Here is a 19,312-nt window from a genome sequence, read left to right as displayed (position 1 = left end):
GCCCACAGCAGACAAGAGGAGGTTAAACACTGCCCACAGCAGACAGAGGAGGTTAAACACAGCCCACAGCAGACAAGAGGTGGTTAAACACTGCCCACAGCAGACAGACAGAGGAGGTTAAACACTGCCCACAGCAGACAGACAGAGGAGGTTAAACACTGCCCACAGCAGACAGACAGAGGAGGTTAAACACTGCCCACAGCAGACAAGAGGAGGTTAAACACTGCCCACAGCAGACAAGAGGAGGTTAAACACTGCCCACAGCAGACAGAGGAGGTTAAACACTGCCCACAGCAGACAGAGATTAAACACTGCCCACAGCAGACAGACAGAGGAGGTTAAACACAGCCCACAGCAGACAGACAGAGGAGGTTAAACACAGCCCACAGCAGACAGACAGAGGAGGTTAAACACAGCCCACAGCAGACAGACAAAGGAGGTTAAACACAGCCCACAGCAGACAGACAGAGGAGGTTAAACACTGCCCACAGCAGACAGACAGACAGAGGAGGTTAAACACTGCCCACAACAGAGACAGACAGACAGAGGAGGTTAAACACTGCCCACAGCAGACAGAGGTTAAACACTGCCCACGGCAGACAAGAGGAGGTTAAACTGCCCACAGCAGACAGAGGTTAAACACTGCCCACGGCAGACAAGAGGAGGTTAAACTGCCCATGGCAGACAGAGGTTAAACACAGCAGATAGAGGTTAAACACAGCCCACAGCAGATAGAGGTTAAACACAGCCCACAGCAGATCGAGGTTAAACACAGCCCACAGCAGAGAGTTAGAAGTCTCGCTGGGTGAAAACGGGTCAGTCGAAGCCTTTGAAGTGGCAGATTATGCAACGCAAACAAGGCAATAAAATGCTTTCCGATGCCGAGGGATGGTTGAGCGGGAGGGGGGTGTTCACAGAGACAAATGACACTCACCGACGGAGTTGGGAGATGAAAGAATGGGAGGAGGATATGCATTCCAAGATGAATGAGGCCTATGAGTTGACCATTTTTCTTATTGACCGCTACAAAAGAGGTACAATCGATCATTGTATCGAAGGTAGACAAAGTCAAGATATCATCTACATTTACAGATGGTCGGCAGATTCGATTTGTCAGCTTTGTTGGAACACCATATTAGTCAAATAAGATAATCCTGATAGGTGGGGCATCTTAATAACCCAATAAGATACGCAAATTTTATTCTGAAGGAAGCGTTTAAGAACGGTGATTCTAATTGACAAAACGAAGAAAACGACTGTGTATATGCTAACCTAAAATTCATCAACGCATGGTAACTAGTTAAAACACATCTAGTTTATGATTAGCACATGGTATTTACAGAGAGGCAAACCCCATGCTTCAGCCTATATATTTATTAAAACACTATGCAGCATCATATGGGCCACAGGTGATCCTGCTTATTGATAATATACTGTAGACCAGCGGCTATATGCATGGTCCAAAATGTTGAAATAGTTTTAACATAATCCTGACCAATATGTTATTTAGTCCCATTTCTGGAGATGGAAATGATATTTTAGATGGGGCCAGTGTAATGTTAGTAGTGGAATGTAATTGAACTTCTCAGTCTTTGTACATAAAATGTCCCCGGCGGGGGACAAAACAAGGAAACCTCCCCCCTCTGCAACTTTTTCCCCTCAACTGCTACAAATATTTCCAGAGGAAACACTGCAAGTAACCTTGGTAACACTGCATGTTTGGTAGTACATATACAGTGAATGTAAAAGTGAGGTTATTTACCTTCCATCTCTATTGCTGTCCAACTCTTTGAAAACGCTGATTGGAGACTCAGTCCTATAGTGACTCGTGGGACCTGTGAACACAACAAGGTAACAAAAGGGTTATTGTGGACTCACCTGATAACGTTCTAGGCTACATTGTTGTGAACTGTGAAATCCCACCTTCAGTGAAAACGGTAATAAGTTATTGAGTGGCAAAACAATTTTACTCAAATGTCAAATGTTAACTATATCAAATATACGGGGCTCCCGAGTGGCGCAGCGGTCTAAGGCACTGCATCTCAGTGCAAGAGGTGTCGCTACAGTCCCTGGTTCGAATCCAGGCTGTATCACATCCGGACATGATTGGGAATCCCATAGGGCAGCGAACAATTGGCCCAGCGTCGTCCGGGTTTGGCCAGGGTAGGCCGTCATTGTAAACAAGAATTTGTTTTTAATTAACTTGCCTAGTTAAATAAAGGTTAAATAAAATAAAAATACACTTAGTGAACAAATCATTTGTAACTCTTTCCATGACAGACTGACCAGGTGAATCCAGGTGAAAGATACCTTCTTGATGTCCACTTCAATCAGTGTAGATGAAGGGGAGGAGACGGGTTAAAGAAGGATTTTTAAGCCTTGAGACATGGATTGTGCATGTGTGCCATTCAGAGGGTGAATGGGCAAGAAAAAAAATGTGAAGTGCCTGTGAACAGGGTTTGGTAGTAGATGCCTGGCGCACCGGTTTGTGTCAAGAACTGCAATGCTGCTGGGTTTTTCACACTCAATAGTTTCCTGTGTGTATCAAGAATGGTCCACCACCCAAAGGACATCCAGCCAACTTTACTGAGGGGAGAATGGAGGGTGGGAGGGAGAGGTGGGAGGGAGGGAGGATGGGCTGAGGGGAGGATGGCATTGGGGAGGAGGGGGAGGGAGGGAGGATGGGCTGAGGGGAGGAGGGAGAGAGGATGGGGAAGAGGGAGGGGGGTTCACCCAGTGCTTGGGCAATCAGGCGATGAGTCAGTCATCCTGAGAGAACATTTGGTTCTACTGTAAAAAATACAAATAAAAAAAAAAAAAACATAAAAACGTGCCAGGATCCAGAATGCAATCAGGGCGCTTTGTGCTGTACGGCAGTATAATGACATGATTTCCCCTCTGTTCGCCATTCGCCCTAGTTTTCAGGCACTGGAAAAAGGCTACACTCCCGCACCCCCATTCTCCTTCACCGAACCACGTGAGCCACATTCACTTTCCGATCACAAGAAACGAGATGAGCAAGAAAGGGGAAGTTGACCTCCATTCACGACTAAACCAATCCCTTATCGTTGACTCAAAAGCTGGGAATCTAAAAGGGCAAACTGATTGGCCCAAAGATGCAGAAAGAAGCACTTTACATCATGCTAATTACACGTCCGCCATAATTAGCTTTCTGTACATGATTTGGCTAATTATGGAAAAGCTAATAGTGAAATTAGCTATTTTTTTCCACCATACAGTATGTGTGCTGCATTAAGAATCCCTATGTTTAGATATTTAACAGAGCAAAATATGAACACTGAATGCATTGTACACTATTTATCTTAAATCTATAGATCCAGGGTTAAGGTCAATTCCTATTTAACTTGAAATTCCAATTAAATTCTTGATTTCACTCATGAAGTGGAGAATGTAATTTGAATTCAATTCGAATTTCAACAATCTTCAAGTAATGGAATTGAATTGATTAGACTGTTTTGACTTTTTTTTATTGGAATTGTAAAACATTTCATCTTTGGAATTTAGTATTTTTACATTTCCCACTAAATGGATTTAATGGACAAAGTATCAAACATTGGCTGCAGAATTTGTTTTAAATCAGTTCAACTTGTATTTCTATATTTCCAGTATAGCTAGGCTATCTGAACAGTGACATGTTCAGCCTGAAAGCCTAGGGGAATTTAATTAGAATTGGAATTTGTGGAATTGTTAAGGATAATGAATTTGGAATTGAATTCTTGGAATTTACCAAACATTGGAATTGAGAGGAATTTAATTATCTCTGAATTCAAAGACTGACCTGGAATTTGAATTGAATGAAATGTAATTTACAGGGAGAGAGATTATAATTAGAATTAAATGTGGAATTCACCCCGACCTTTGTTCAAAGATTCCAAAAGTTCACAAAACTCAAAAGGAGGAAGAATCATTAAACGAGAAACTACATTTTATGTCAACTCTGAATTTAAAGTGACAGTTCACCCAAATTACAAAATGACTAATTTGTGTAAGCAGTCTATGGACAAGGACCATGTTGTGGGTTTGTTTACTTAGCCACTGTCACCAACACTGCTAACCAAATCAAGGACTGCAGCCTTTCCTGGTCCATATACTGCTTCCAGCGCCAGGAAATAATACGCCTCTTATCACTATCTCATAGAAACCTTTCCATGTCTTCAACTGTTTCATGGGTTCATGGTACCATGGTGAGGTGATGTCCTCTTGCAAACACAACATATTCTGTATCTGTCATTTCAAAGACATTTCCTGTGTTTCAGCTGCTGGCATTTCTGTACAGCACTTTGTGACATCTGCTAATGTAAAAAGGGCTTCATAAATACATTTGATTGATTGATATCCCACCCTGCTGCTTGACATTCTCCACCCATCTGCAGTCCCTCTGCTCTCTCCATCCTGATATCCCACCCTGCTGCAGTCCCTCTGCTCTCTCCATCCTTTCTTCCACTCATCTTGTGGGAGACAATGTCATCCCTCCATTCACTGCAGGGCTGTAGCAGCCAGAGCCGTAAAATGGGGGGAGATAGTGAGAGAGAGAGAGAGAGAGAGAGAGGAGGAAGCGAGAGCGCGAGAGAGAGAACGAACGAGGGAGTGAGTGGGAGAGAGGCAGAGAGAGAAAGAAAATGAGAGCGATATTGTGGAAGGGAGAGGGAGGGAGGGAGGGAAGCGAGTTCGAAGGCACTGGCTCTCCTGGCAGACGGCACATATAGCTGGCTATGTTTACTAATGGAGACCATCAGTCATCCGTGGAGCGTTACCGTAGTGATTGCACACCGAGAGCTCTTAAAGTAAAGGGAGAGAAGAGAGAGAATGGAACACATCAGATGGGCCCTTAAGATCTATACCTGCAGTACATGTAACAAATTATTCAGGGAGCTTCTTTGTTCCAGGGGTTAATACGGAAGACTTCCATGAGACTGGAGGGAACGGAAGACTTCCATGAGACTGGAGGGAACGGAAGACTTCCATGAGACTGGAGGGAACGGAAGACTTCCATGAGACTGGAGGGAACGGAAGACTTCCATGAGACTGGAGGGAACGGAAGACTTCCATGAGACTGGAGGGAACGGAAGACTTCCATGAGACTGGAGGGAACGGAAGACTTCCATGAGACTGGAGGGAACGGAAGACTTCCATGAGACTGGAGGGAACGGAAGACTTCCATGAGACGGGAGGGAACGGAAGACTTCCATGAGACGGGAGGGAACGGAAGACTTCCATGAGACGGGAGGGAACGGAAGACTTCCATGAGACGGGCGGGAACGGAAGACTTCCATGAGACGGGAGGGAACGGAAGACTTCCATGAGACGGGAGGGAACGGAAGACTTCCATGAGACGGGAGGGAACGGAAGACTTCCATGAGACGGGAGGGAACGGAAGACTTCCATGAGACTGGAGGGAACGGAAGACTTCCATGAGACTGGAGGGAACGGAAGACTTCCATGAGACGGGAGGGAACGGAAGACTTCCATGAGACGGGAGGGAACGGAAGACTTCCATGAGACGGGAGGGAACGGAAGACTTCCATGAGACGGGAGGGAACGGAAGACTTCCATGAGACGGGAGGGAACGGAAGACTTCCATGAGACGGGAGGGAACGGAAGACTTCCATGAGACTGGAGGGAACGGAAGACTTCCATGAGACTGAGGAACGGAAGACTTCCATGAGACTGGAGGGAACGGAAGACTTCCATGAGACGGGAGGGAACGGAAGACTTCCATGAGACGGGAGGGAACGGAAGACTTCCATGAGACTGGAGGGAACGGAAGACTTCCATGAGACTGGAGGGAACGGAAGACTTCCATGAGACGGGAGGGAACGGAAGACTTCCATGAGAGGGGAGGGAACGGAAAATTCGTATATAGACTTCAAATACAGTACCAGTCAAAAGTTTGGACACACCTACTCATTGAAGGGTTTTTCTTTATAATTACTATTTTCTACATTGTAGAACAACAGTGACTACATCAAAACTATGAAATAACACATATGGGATCATGTAGTAACCAACAAAGTGTTAAATCAAAAATATATTTTAGATTCTTCAAAGTAGCCACCCTTTGCCTTGATGACAGCTTTGCATACTCTTGGCATTCGCACAACCAGCTTTATGAGGAATGCTTTTCCAACAGCCTTGAAGGAGTTCCCACATATGCTTAGCACTTGTTGGTTGCTTTTCCTTCACTTAGCGGTCCAACTCATTCCAAACCATCTCAATTGGGTTGAGGTCGGGTGATTGTGGAGGCCAGGTCATCTGATACAGCACTCCATCACTCTCCTTCTTGGTCAAATAGCCTTTAGACAGTCTGGAGGTGTGTTGGGTCATTGTCCTGTTGAAAAACAAATAATAGTCCCAATAAGTGCAAACCAGATGGGATGGCGTATTGCTGCAGAATGCTGTGGTAGCCATGCTGGTTAAGTGTGCCTTGAATTCTATATAAATCACTGACAGTGTCACCAGCGAAGCACCCCAACACTATCACACCACCTCCTGCATGCTTCAACTTGGGAAACACACATGCGGAGATCATCTGTTCACCTACTCTGCGCCTCACAAAGACACGGCGGTTGGAACCAACAACCTCAAATTTGGACTCATCAGACCAAAGGACAGATTTCCACCGATCTAATGTCCATTGCTCGTGTTTCTTGGCCAAAGCAGGTCCCTTCTTCCTTTAGTAGTGGTTTATTTGCAGCAATTCGACCATGAAGGCCTGGTTCATGCAGTCTCCTCTGAACAGTTGACGTTGAGATGTGTTACTTGAACTCTGTTAAGCATTTATTTGGGCTGCAATTTCTGAGGCTGGTAAATCTAATGAACTTATCCTCTGCAGCAGAGGTAACTCTGGGTCTTCCATTCCTGTGGCGGTCTTCATGAGAGCCAGTTTCATCATAGCACTTGATGGTTTTTACGACTGCACTTTTCAGTATTGACTGACCTTCATGTCTTAAAGTAATGATGGACTGTAATTTCTCTTTGCTTATTTGAGCTGTTCTTGACATAATATGGACTTGGTAATTTACCAAATAGGGCTATCTTCTATATTCCACCCCTACCTTGTCACAACACAACTTATTGGCTGAAACGCATTAAGAAGGAAAGAAATGCCATACATTAATTTTTAACTAGGCACACCTTTTAAATTAAATGCATTCCAGGTGACTACCTCATTCAGCTGGTTGAGAGAATGCCAAGAGTGTGCAAAGCTGTCATCAAGGAAAAGAGTTGGCTACTTTGAAGAACCTCAAATATAAAATATATTTTCATTTGTTTAACACTTTGTTGGTTACTACATGATTCCATATGTGTTATTTCATAGTTTTGATGTCTTCACTATTATTCTACAATGTAGAAAATAGTAAAAAATATAGAAAAACCTTTGAATGAGTAGGTGTGCCCAAACTTTTGACTGGTACTGTATCTTAAGAATCCTTGACATAATAATATATTCTGAACATTATGTCACAATAATAGAATGGAATCAATGTCAAGGTCTTGCTCTCGGGTGTCAAGTGCACTTGATGTGCTTTTAAACTAAGTCCTGCTGGCTTCATGGATGGGCCAAATGTGGACCTTTAGAAAACATGCATTAAGGCAGCTCGCAGACGCTCCAAAGTAAAAAATCAGGTCAGCCGCTGGAATATCCATCAACTTGAGGAAACCCCTAGAACTCTAAGTGGACCCATGTACAGTTGAAGTCGGAAGCTTACAAACACCTTAGCCAAATACATTTAAACTCAGTTTTTCACAATTCCTGACATTTAATCCTAGTAAAAAATCCCTGACTTAGGTCAGTTAGGATAACCACTTTATTTTAAGAATGTGAAATGTCAGAATCATAGTAGAGAGAATTATTTATTTCAGCTTTTATTTCTTTCATCACATTCAAAGTGGGTCAGAAGTTTACATACACTCAATTAGTATTTGGTAGCATTGCCTTTAAATTGTTTAACTTGGGTCAAATGTTTCTGGTAGCCTTCCACAAGCTTCCCACAATAAATTGGGTGAATTTTGGCCCATTCTTCCTGACAGAGCTGGTGTAACAAATTTTCTATAGGATTGAGGACAGGGCTTTGTGATGGCCACTCCAATACCTTGACTTTGTTGTCCTTAAGCCATTTTGCCACAACTTTGGAAGTATGCTTGGGGTCATTGTCCATTTGGAAGACCCATTTGCGACCAAGCCTTAACTTCCTGACTGATGTCTTGAGATGTTGCTTCAATATATCCAAATAATTTTATTTCCTCATGATGCCATCTATTTTGCAAAGTGCACCAGTCCCTCCTTCAGCAAAGCACCCCCACAACATGATGCTGCCACCCCCGTGCTTCACGGTTGGGATGGTGTTCTTCGGCTTGCAAGTCTCTCCCTTTTTCTTTCAAACATAACGATGGACATTATGGCCAAACAGTTTTGTTTCATCAGACCAGAGGAAAAGTACGATCTTTGTCCCCATGTCCAGTTGCAAACCGTAGTCTGTTTTTTTTATGACGGTTTCGGAGCAGTGGCTTCTTCCTTGCCGAGCGGCCTTTCAGGTTATGTCGATATAGGGCTCGTTTTACTGTGGATATAGATACTTTTGTATCTGTTTCCTACAGCATCTTCACAAGGTCCTTTGCTGTTGTTTTGGGATTGATTTGCACTTTCCGCACCAAAGTACGTTCATCTCTAGGAGACAGAACGCGTCTCCTTCCTGAGCGCTAAGACAGCTGCGTGGCCCCATGATGTTAATACTTTCGTACTATTGGTTGTACAGATGAAAGTGGTACCTTCATGTATTTGGAAATTGCTCCCAAGGATGAACCAGACTTGTGGAGGTCTACAATTTATTTTCTGAGGTCTTGGCTGATTTCTTTTGATTTTCCCATGATGTCAAGCAAAGAGGCACTGAGTTTGAAGGTAGGCCTTGAAATACATCCACAGGTACACCTCCAATTGACTCAAATTATGTCAATTAGCCTAGCTTCTAAAGCCATGACATCATTTTCTGGCATTTTCCAAGCTGTTTAAAGGCACAGTCAACTTAGTGTATGTAAACTTCTGACCCACTGGATTTGTGATACAGTGAATTATAAGTGAAATAATCTGTCTGTAAAAAGTTGTTGGAAAAATGACTTTTGTCATGCACAAAGTAGATGTCCTAACCGACTTGCCAAAGCTATAGTTTGTTAACTAAGAAATTTGTGGAGTGGTTGAAAAACGAGTTTTAATGACTCCAACATAAGTGTATGTAAACTTCTGACTTCAACTGTAACTCCACATGGGAACATGACACACTTCAATACAATGGGACAGAGAGAAGATTTGCATATGGGGCAGTGCTATTTATGGTTGTTAAGAGTTTTAATCAGCATGACAATTCTAACCTGATGCTACCTGGGCCTGATGAGCCATACAGTATATTTAATATGTTATGAGCCACGCATTAATGATATTTAAATAAGCCCAAGCCCATTATCCAATACATAGGATAAAGGCCAGTGGAGCTCAGGTGCTTGCGTATTGCACAAGAGAAAGGCTTTAAGTTAGAAGCTTATTATGCATTAATTAGCTAAATATAAGGGCAATACTGCATTGACTATATTACCCGAGGCTAGGACATCAATGTGTATAGGGCTATATATCAATCTAGAACAGGATGATCTATTTTGAATGCAATTTGACTGTTGATGGAGAGAGAGAAAGACTGCGAGAAACTGATTTAAAGAAACGATATTCGAGTGATAGGCTGTTTTAAACGTCTGTAGCTGCAATTTTAAAAAAAATTAAAAATGTTCACAATTAAAAAAAACAAGGTAACAACCGAAAGGCAGATGGGTAAATTAGACCCGCATTCAATCTTTATATTACTGTAGCATAGGCTATGCTACAGCAAATGCAGGCCTACCTGTCACAAGAGAATAAGTTGCCATGATAAGATAGGTCTATATGCATCGTGAACTGCGCTCCATACTGAGATGGGCTGTCTGTCCCCACCCTGAGCGTTCTCTCAGGCAGAGGCCATAGAGAAGCCAGATTTAGACATTGCATATCATTTTAACAGTTCCATTTCACGCCATGCTGCTCATATAAATAATTTATAATAATTGACCGTTTTTTCGCAGTTATTTATCCCAGGAAAAGGGAGTGGTTTTGGGCAGTAAATCCCGGTAACCGGGTTCCCGCCATTCAACTGTAGTGCTATTAATATCCAGGGGTTTGGGGGGGAGGATAATATGGTGCATGTAGACTACTTTCTGTATTTATGGGAAGATTGGGGGGGCAACTGCCGACCTCCTCGTGAACCCAATACCACAGACATTAGGAAGAAGGTTCTTTAAAACAACCCATGCAATCAGTGCTCCCGCAACCCCTCCTCCCCACTAATGTGCCCGCTTTGTTATTCAAGGAGGGATTTAACCACAAATCTCCCAATATTCTTTGCCAAACAAAGACCTCCCATTAAGACTGTGAATGCCGAGCAACATCGGTTAGCCTAGCGAATGGAAGAAGAAAGAGGGAAAAAAATGCGTGATGACTCGGGTAATGTTGTCCGCGCTCTGTCAAAACAATGTGTGACATTTTCCCTTTAAAAAACTAAAGTACCGCCGCCGGAGGTTAAGATAGAGATCTAAGGAACGCTAATAGACTAAAGTCAGTGTGTACGCACGTTAATCCGCCTAATACGATCTCACATGATAGTGGACATCTGTTTTGGAAGGAGTTGTGTAGAGGTATCTTGCATGTATTAGGACTTGATAGAAGCTTTTGAAAGATCGGTTTCCCTCAATAGGAACAGTGACAGAATAAAAAATATAAAAAATATAATAAATAAATGTAAAAAATTATAATAATAATAATTAAAAAAATTATATATATATATATATATATATATATATATATATATATATATATATATATATATATATAAAATAAAGAGGCTTGAGATTAGCCTGTGATGATCGAAGATGACTAACACACGTCACAGTTCCTTCGCAGCGCTGCTCGAAAAAATGTTTAAAAATGTTTAAAAATGTTTAACATAGGCAGCATGTCAACAACAACAACAACGTCTGTGTGTGTACTTGTAAGTCAACTGATCACCCGTTCCTAACCTGCATCACTCTAAAAAAAAAAAAAAATGTTGTATTCCCCATTACATTTCCAAAGAGAAACCGCTAACCCATGGAGTCAATACCACTGATGAGACAGACAGCTCTTAAATAAACGCTCCTCTTTTTCACGTCTTCATTCCATTAAATCCTCCCGTAGTCATTGGCCCCCTGACACACGTCGCTTTGCAATTGCCTTTGAGGGCACCAATAACACGGCCCTCCCCAATATCTGCATATGAACCCCCAGAGACGGCCTTGATCTACTGCAGCGGTAATCAAAAGAGAAGACTCCATTTTGGCTCAGAAAAGGGCAACCCACACAGGCAATGTGGGAACCATAATGTCTACTTGCCCCTGTGTTGGTATTTCCCACCTTTGGCCACATATTGACATGTACAGATATAAAAAGACAGATGAGATGAAGGGTCGATGTTTCTTTATTAAAGTGATACTTCTGTTTATATTGATCATTTAATCCCCATCAATCTCATTCTTTGTTACCCCTTGGGAGGGTTTTAGCTTGGTCCTGACTGGATAAAGGTCCATATCTTTAAGGGTTAAAATACTGAGCTTGACTGTTTGGCCCATGATGGGAGGAATCCATGATGATGGGAGGAATCCAAAGTTCCTACAATCAGAAGGCTTCTTACTGGCCATAATGTCTGTGAACTTGGTTTATTAACGATGGTTTATTTTTTGTTAGATTCTATTTTTTGTTTTATTCGCCATGCTGAAGAGGACTAAAAGCAACCATGCAGAGTAAATAAATAATTGATTGAAGGAATCTGGTTAAATGTTAAAGCTCAGACATACCGGTAGGATTGTTAAACGTTTGCCTGCCGACAGTATTTAGCACCTCTGAACAGAGTGTTGGCAGTCAATCTCTTTTCTGTTCACACAGCAAAGACCTCGGAACTAGTCAGACACTCAGCCTTGTTAAAATACTCCAAACCAGAAGGTGGCAGTAGTGTTGTTTGGCAATGCATAGAGTATGTGTGCGCATTGCTTATGGTCTAGATTCCACGCTATCTGCACTAATGTTGCTATTTTGTTGAATAAACCCTTGTTATTACTTGCCAGATGGCCTCAGCTAGATAACTACCTAGCAAGATGATGAAGAACAATTGAATACACTCTCCATAATCCCCTACTGCCAGTGGCAGCCCATAGCCAAATGTTATGCTAGCTAGCTAACGTTAGCATATTCGCTACCTACCACAACATAGCTAGCTAGCTAGCTAAGGACACTGCACTAACTCGGCAGCTGTTTCATGGAAACTAGCTAATCCAATGTGATTTAATTATAATGTCATTACTAGCACCTAGCTTGGGTGAAGTATTCAGTGTTGTGCGCATTGCGTCTGTGCGCTTAGCTAGCTACCATCCCATAGCCTACATATGAAGAGTGACTTGCTCACCCGTGGATGTACGGCGAACATGCACTTTTTGTTGGCCACTGACGAGCATTGCGATTCTACAAATAAAAATCGGTAGGTTCGTCACTACCGGATCGGCATGCAGCAGTTACCGCTTTTGTTCTCGCAAGAGAAGGAACGGCCTCTCACTGTGATAAGTATCTATTTTTTGGTAGCTTAAAATATCATAATGTTTGGTTGTAGCTGGGAAGGGAAAGGCAGTCTGAAATGATGTAGATGAAACAGAAGGTCATCCACAGCCCTGCTTAACAGAGGTGGGACTTGCCAGTTCAGTTCACCACTCCAGGAACTGGCAACAAGGAGCCATGAGACCTACTATAAGCAGAGGTAACGAATGCCATTATAAACTGGGTGGTTCGAGCCCTGAATGCTGATTGGCTGACAGCCGTGGTATATCAGACCGTATGACAAAAAAAAGGTATTTTTACTGCTCTAATTTCATTGGTAACCAATTTATAATAGCAATAAGGCACCTCGGGGGTTTGTGATATATGGCCAATATAGGTCGGTGTCCATCCATCGTGCCTAAGAACAGCCCTTAGCCGTGGTGTATTGGCCATATACCACACCCTCTCGTGCCTTTTTGCTTAAATATAGCATAGAGTTGACTACAAGACCCTGTACCTCACGCCACACACACACACGCACGCACGTGCGCACGCACGTGCGCACGCACACACTAATGATACATTGTACAACATACAGAGGGCATTCACACAAACCTACAGTGGTGGAAAAAGTAGTCAATTGTCATACTTGAGTAAAAGTAAATATACCTTAATAGAAAATGACTCAACTAAAAGTGAAAGTCAGCCAGTTAAATACTACTTGAGTAAAAGTCTAAAAGTATTTGGTTTGAAATATACTTAAGTAACAAAAGTAAATGGAATTGCAAAAAAATTATTACAAATTCCTTATATTAAGCAAACTAGACAGCACCATGTTCTTAACTACGGATGGCCAGGGGTACGCTCCAACACTCAGACATCATTTACAAACGAAGCATGTGTATATGGTGAGTCCTCCAGATCAGAGACAGTAGGGCTGACCAGGGATGTTCTCTGTTTAGTGAGTCCTCCAGATCAGAGACAGTAGGGATGACCAGGGATGTTCTGTGTTTAGTGAGTCCACCAGATCAGAGGCAGTAGGGATGACCAGGGATGTTCTCTGTTTAGTGAGTCCTCCAGATCAGAGACAGTAGGGATGACCAGGGATGTTCTCTGTTTAGTGAGTCCACCAGATCAGAGGCAGTAGGGCTGACCAGGGATGTTCTCTGTTTAGTGAGTCCACCAGATCAGAGGCAGTAGGGATGACCAGGGATGTTCTCTGTTTAGTGAGTCCACCAGATCAGAGACAGTAGGGATGACCAGGGATGTTCTCTGTTTAGTGAGTCCACCAGATCAGAGGCAGTAAGGATGACCAGGGATGTTCTCTGTTTAGTGAGTCCACCAGATCAGAGGCAGTAGGGATGACCAGGGATGTTCTCTGTTTAGTGAGTCCACCAGATCAGAGGCAGTAGGGATGACCAGGGATGTTCTCTGTTTAGTGAGTCCACCAGATCAGAGGCAGTAGGGATGATCAGGGATGTTCTCTGTTTAGTGAGTCCACCAGATCAGAGGCAGTAGGGATGACCAGGGATGTTCTTTTGATAAGTGCGTGATTTGGACAATTTTCCTGTCCTGCTAATCATTCAAAATGTAATGAGGACTTTTGGGTGTCAGGGAAAATGTATCGAGTAAAAGGTACATTATTTTCTTTATGAATGTAGTGAAGTAAAAGTAGTCAGAGAATAGTAAAGCACAGATACCCCCAAAAAACGACTTAAGTAGCACCTTAAAGTCTTTTTTTTACTTAAGTACTATACACCACTGATCAAATCTACACGGAGAAAATGAACCCGCAAACAAACAAAAGGTATACCATATTATGAACGGATAAAGATGGAATCTGCTGATGTAGCTTTCCTCTACAAACAAGGGAACATGAAGAGACAGTCAGAATGGCATATATACTGTATAATGAACTAAGCAAACACAAGCAGAGAAATGAAGGACATAGAGAAAAATCAGACCACAACATATATCCAATCAAGGTAAAAAGTTACAGATTGAATATTTATATGTCCGTGTTGGCTCAATTGGCCTGTGCATTTTACTTCGGGGGACCAGTACGGGGGAAAAATGTCTGAAATGTCTGAAATGTATGCATTCACTACTGTAAGTCGCTCTGGATAAGAGCGTCTGCTAAATTACTAAAATGTAAAATGTAAATGAATGATATCTGAATGCATGCAGCTCCCTGACCGGCTCCCTGACCGGCTCCCTGACCGGCTCCCTGATCGGCTCCCTGACCCTGACCAGCTCCCTGACCGGCTCCCTGACCGGCCCGGTCCGGCTCCCTGACCGGCTCCCTGACCGGCCCGGCTCCCTGACCGGCTCCCTGACCTTGACCGGCTCCCTGACCGGCCCGGTCCGGCTCCCTGACCGGGTCCCTGACCGGCTCCCTGACCGGCCCGGCTCCCTGATCGACTCCCTGACCGGCTCCCTGACCGGCTCCCTGACCGGCTCCCCTGACCGGCTCCCTGACCGGCTCCCTGACCGGCTCCCTGACCAGCTCCCTGACCCTGACCAGCTCCCTGACCGGCTCCCTGACCGGGTCCCTGACCAGCTCACGACACCGAACAATAACGCTAAGGGACCATCACGGATTCATAAAGTGCTGTTCATTTATTGTGTAACAACGTGAGTCCTGAATGAATCAATATTTAATGTTACGCATCGTGGTACTGGATAGCTGGCTGGTTGGCTAGGTGCACTTTGCCTTTCGGACCGACGACGAAAACCTCACCATACCACATGATTCCCGAAATACACATTTACAGATCCACACACAGAAATGGCCATGAGTCTGCAGAACATACACAGCTACATGCTACACCCCCCCGAAACAAAGCAGTCATTAGCGTGGGAAGTGAATGGGAGTAATGTCCAGATGTGATGAAAAGGATGCAGAAAGAGAGACCGTGTGCCCCCGGGAACACGGCCGAGCGACGCACACACGCGTGTCATTAACGTGTCATTAAAACGTGCCCCTGGGAAAGGTCAGCTGGCACCGCGGGAGGCTGATGGATGGGGGCTCGGCGGCGACGCCAAAGTCAAGTGACCTTTCCACCGCCTCGATCCAAAACTCCCCCCCCCCCCCCCCCAGAGGTGGCAAGATGGGCCTCGACAGCAAATCAATCTTGAAGCTTGAGGACACGGAGGACAGTTGTAAATGAAAAGAAGAGGCGGAAGATCTAGGTACAACACCATACCACAGAAACATTTAGGCCTTACTAATAACACACAGGCTGCCTAAAATGGCGGCCTATTAAATGATGTCTCCATTAAGATTGGTTGACGGGGGAGGGGGGGTGGGTTTAATGGGAATGTTTGATAAAGTGAGTGACTAATTCATTCGGGATTTCCTGGCTGCCACTGAATCACAGGCGATTAATTATGCAAACTACACAGAGGCCCAATTCTGATCCAATTTAAATATCCAAACCTTTGCTTTGCCCCCCACGTAATGGATTTGAAGTCCCTGCACAGGGAGTGTAAACCATGAGTTTCCCCCAACCCAACCCAAAAGTAGTATTAAATGCATGTCCTGCTTAGGCAGACTTAGGGTTGCAAGAGGAGGGTATATTACTGGAAACTTTACCAGTAAACTACCAGAATGTTGGTATCTTTCAAAGATTTTAATGTAATCTAATCACCAAGATATCAAGTGGCCCTTTTGGGTCCTTCAGATTATCATAGGTGTCTGTAATTATCTCTGTTCTTCTTTGTGGCCTTATCACATGTAAAATATATCGAATCATTAAAATAGAATGAGAAAGTAGTAAAACATTATCTTTAACATAAACCATTATCTTAGTGAATACCACTGGCTTTTAATATGAGAGTTTCAGTATGACATATCCTTTATGAAATGTATGCATTCACTACTGTAAGTCGCTCTGGATAAGAGCGTCTGCTAAATGACTAAAATGTCAAATGTAATATAATTTTTCTACAAACTTTTATTTATTTTACTATGTAAATATGCAAATGTTGTGAATATTTTGCCGTCAAAACAGTTTTGAAAAAAGTCAATAGTTGGACAATTTATTTTGTTGATTCGATGCTTTTTTTCATTAATTTGGCTATTTTCTCTTGAACCATATGGACACAGATATAAATGAATATTATATATTAAATTACCAAAGTTATGATAGATTGCCATAAATTTTCTGTTTTCTACCAAAATGACTGAATATTCTGGTAACTTTGATAAATTACCCGGTAGCTTTGCAACCCTACTCACACTGTGGTAAGGGAATTTTCCCTATGAATAAACTTGTCCCTCCAACTTCAAGGGGATGTACAGGAAGGATGCAGTATGAAAACATGCTGTTAGTCAGCACTCCGATAGACGTATTTCTATCATGCGGAGAGCACCTGCTTTTAAAAACGCACCTCGCCCTAACTGTGACCCTCCAATATGTCACCCTAAATGCGGCCCTGCAGAGTTGGGGTCAATTCATTTCCATCAAAGAATGGAACACGAACCCTGTTACCCTAACCGTGCCGCTTGCTTACTCTAACACCAACCTTATCTCCAACACTCAATGCCAAAACGAATACTATTACCTTATATGGAAGCTTGACCCCAGCACTGGCCTAACAATCCCTGACTGTGTAGCCCTGTCGCTACTCTACTGGTTGTCATGACACTTACTGTTGTCCGCCGTTTCCCGTGCCCCTATCACCCGCTCTCTGAGTGCGTCTGCCTCCTCCTTCCTCCTTGCCTCCTCCTTCCTGAGATCGTCCAGTTGGGTCTGTAGGTCGTCAGAGACCCGCTGCAGGTCACGAAGCTGGGCCTGAGGAGATAAAAAACAAAATGGAAGACATCCTCAACTCAATGCAACACTAAGCCCTATGGCAACCTAACACAACATTACAACACATCACATTTATTGCATAACTACTTTACTAAATAAAACTTAGATGGTATATCTTGGGTAAGCTTAATGGTCAAGCATGAATACCTTTCTGTGCATGTTTTGCTGTATGAAAAGGAAAGAGTAGAGGCAAAATGTGTTGTATAGAAGTCATGGAAGTGATGGAGTGGGTGCAAATGTACAACTCTTTAAATTGTATCTCATTCATTTAGAGAGTGGGGCCTGAATGGATTTAATGATGAATCTCAAGTATTGAGCCTTCTATTCAGCTATTTTTCTCTCTTTCTGTATTCACAGCAGCAGCTCTGCTGTAAAAGCAGAGGGGCCTACACAATGGACTATTTAAATCACCAGCACCAGGCTGTGTTGCCGTGGCACCAAAATGACACTGAATGACAGAGAAGCATAGACTATCATCACTCTCCGTAATAGTCCAATTAATGAACAAAACGTGTATGTGTGTGTATATTACTTTCAAATATCCCCTCTGAGAGTTTCTCATAATGCAATGATAAATTCTAGAGCTGTGGTTACGATAGGGATGACTAGCTTTCTGGGGCATGTTACTTCCTTATCCACATTCAGCAGCCAGAGTGATTTATGGAGTCCATTTTGAGTTAGCGCGAGCATACCTGCTCCAATGTATAGCACTGTCTGGGTAAACAAGTGCCTCCAGACTACATTATCAACTTAAAGCCTAAACAACTAGCCTAAGTGCTAACATGCTAGCATGACTAGCTACCATCAGCGACACAAGACTAAAAACTATATTATTTGGTGGCAAACTTTGATGGCAAATTTACAAAAAGTTGGAATGTTCATTCTCTTTTACTGCATGTATTGTCATTCGATCTAGTCCTCAATCTTTTGTAAATCAAAACAGAAACATAATACAAAACATCCTTTATTCAGTACGCTGGAAGGAACTGTTGACTCAACATGAAAAAATATGTGCACAATTCCAATAGAATACATTATTCCAGTAATGTCTCTAAAAGGTCTGGTGTTCTTCTAACAGTTTCCCCTCAGGATAGGTTCCCTTGGGGTCATTGTGTAAGGTTCCTAGGACTAGCCCCTAAAGCACTCTGCCACATCAACAGAGACACATTCAGAACAGAGGATCAAAAACTGCAGTAGGGGCAGGGGGTTGTACAAGCCTGGATCTGTCAATCACCTACACACAGAAACAGAACATTGACCCGAAATATTCAACAAAACGTGCCCTGGGTATAAGAAGCCTATGAGCTGGCAATCAGAGGATGGTGTCTGTGTGTGCAGATGTGCACATCTGTGTTGTGACTGAGTATAGAATAGCTAGCTGACTATGCCGTGTCATCGTAGTCGGCTGACTATTCCGTGTGTCATCGTAGTCGGCTGACTATTCCGTGTCATCGTAGTCGGCTGACTATGCCGTGTCATCGTAGTTGGCTGACTATGCCGTGTCATCGTAGTCGGCTGACTATTCCGTGTGTCATCGTAGTCGGCTGACTATTCCGTGTCATCGTAGTCGGCTGACTATGCCGTGTCATCGTAGTCGGCTGACTATGCCGTGTCATCGTAGTCGGCTGACTATGCCGTGTCATCGTAGTCGGTTGACTATTCCGTGTGTCATCGTAGTCGGCTGACTATGCCGTGTCATCGTAGTCGGCTGACTATGCCGTGTCATCGTAGTCGGCTGACTAGTCCGTGTGTCATCATAGTCGGCTGACTATGCCATGTCATCGTAGTCGGCTGACTATTCCGTGTCATCGTAGTCGGCTGACTATTCCGTGTGTCA

At 43.4% G+C, this 19,312-nt stretch overlaps 1 protein-coding gene across 3 annotated transcripts in view; it reads right to left on the bottom strand.

Annotated features, from left to right (window-relative positions):
* Positions 1 to 19,312, bottom strand: part of LOC115198073 (glucosidase 2 subunit beta) — a 252,996-nt gene that overhangs the window by 218,524 nt on the left and 15,160 nt on the right. For all 3 annotated transcript variants that reach the window (XM_029759746.1, XM_029759745.1, XM_029759747.1), the window contains exons 6-7: positions 17,313 to 17,454; positions 1,763 to 1,835 (exon numbers count right to left, since the gene is read on the bottom strand). In XM_029759746.1, coding sequence (XP_029615606.1) covers positions 1,763 to 1,835; positions 17,313 to 17,454 — 215 coding nt within the window. The remainder of the gene's footprint in view (positions 1 to 1,762; positions 1,836 to 17,312; positions 17,455 to 19,312) is intronic.

The sequence above is a fragment of the Salmo trutta genome, chromosome 8, assembly GCF_901001165.1.
Source record: "Salmo trutta chromosome 8, fSalTru1.1, whole genome shotgun sequence".
Classification (NCBI taxonomy): domain Eukaryota; kingdom Metazoa; phylum Chordata; class Actinopteri; order Salmoniformes; family Salmonidae; genus Salmo; species Salmo trutta.
This window is presented reverse-complemented; position numbering and strand designations above follow the sequence as displayed.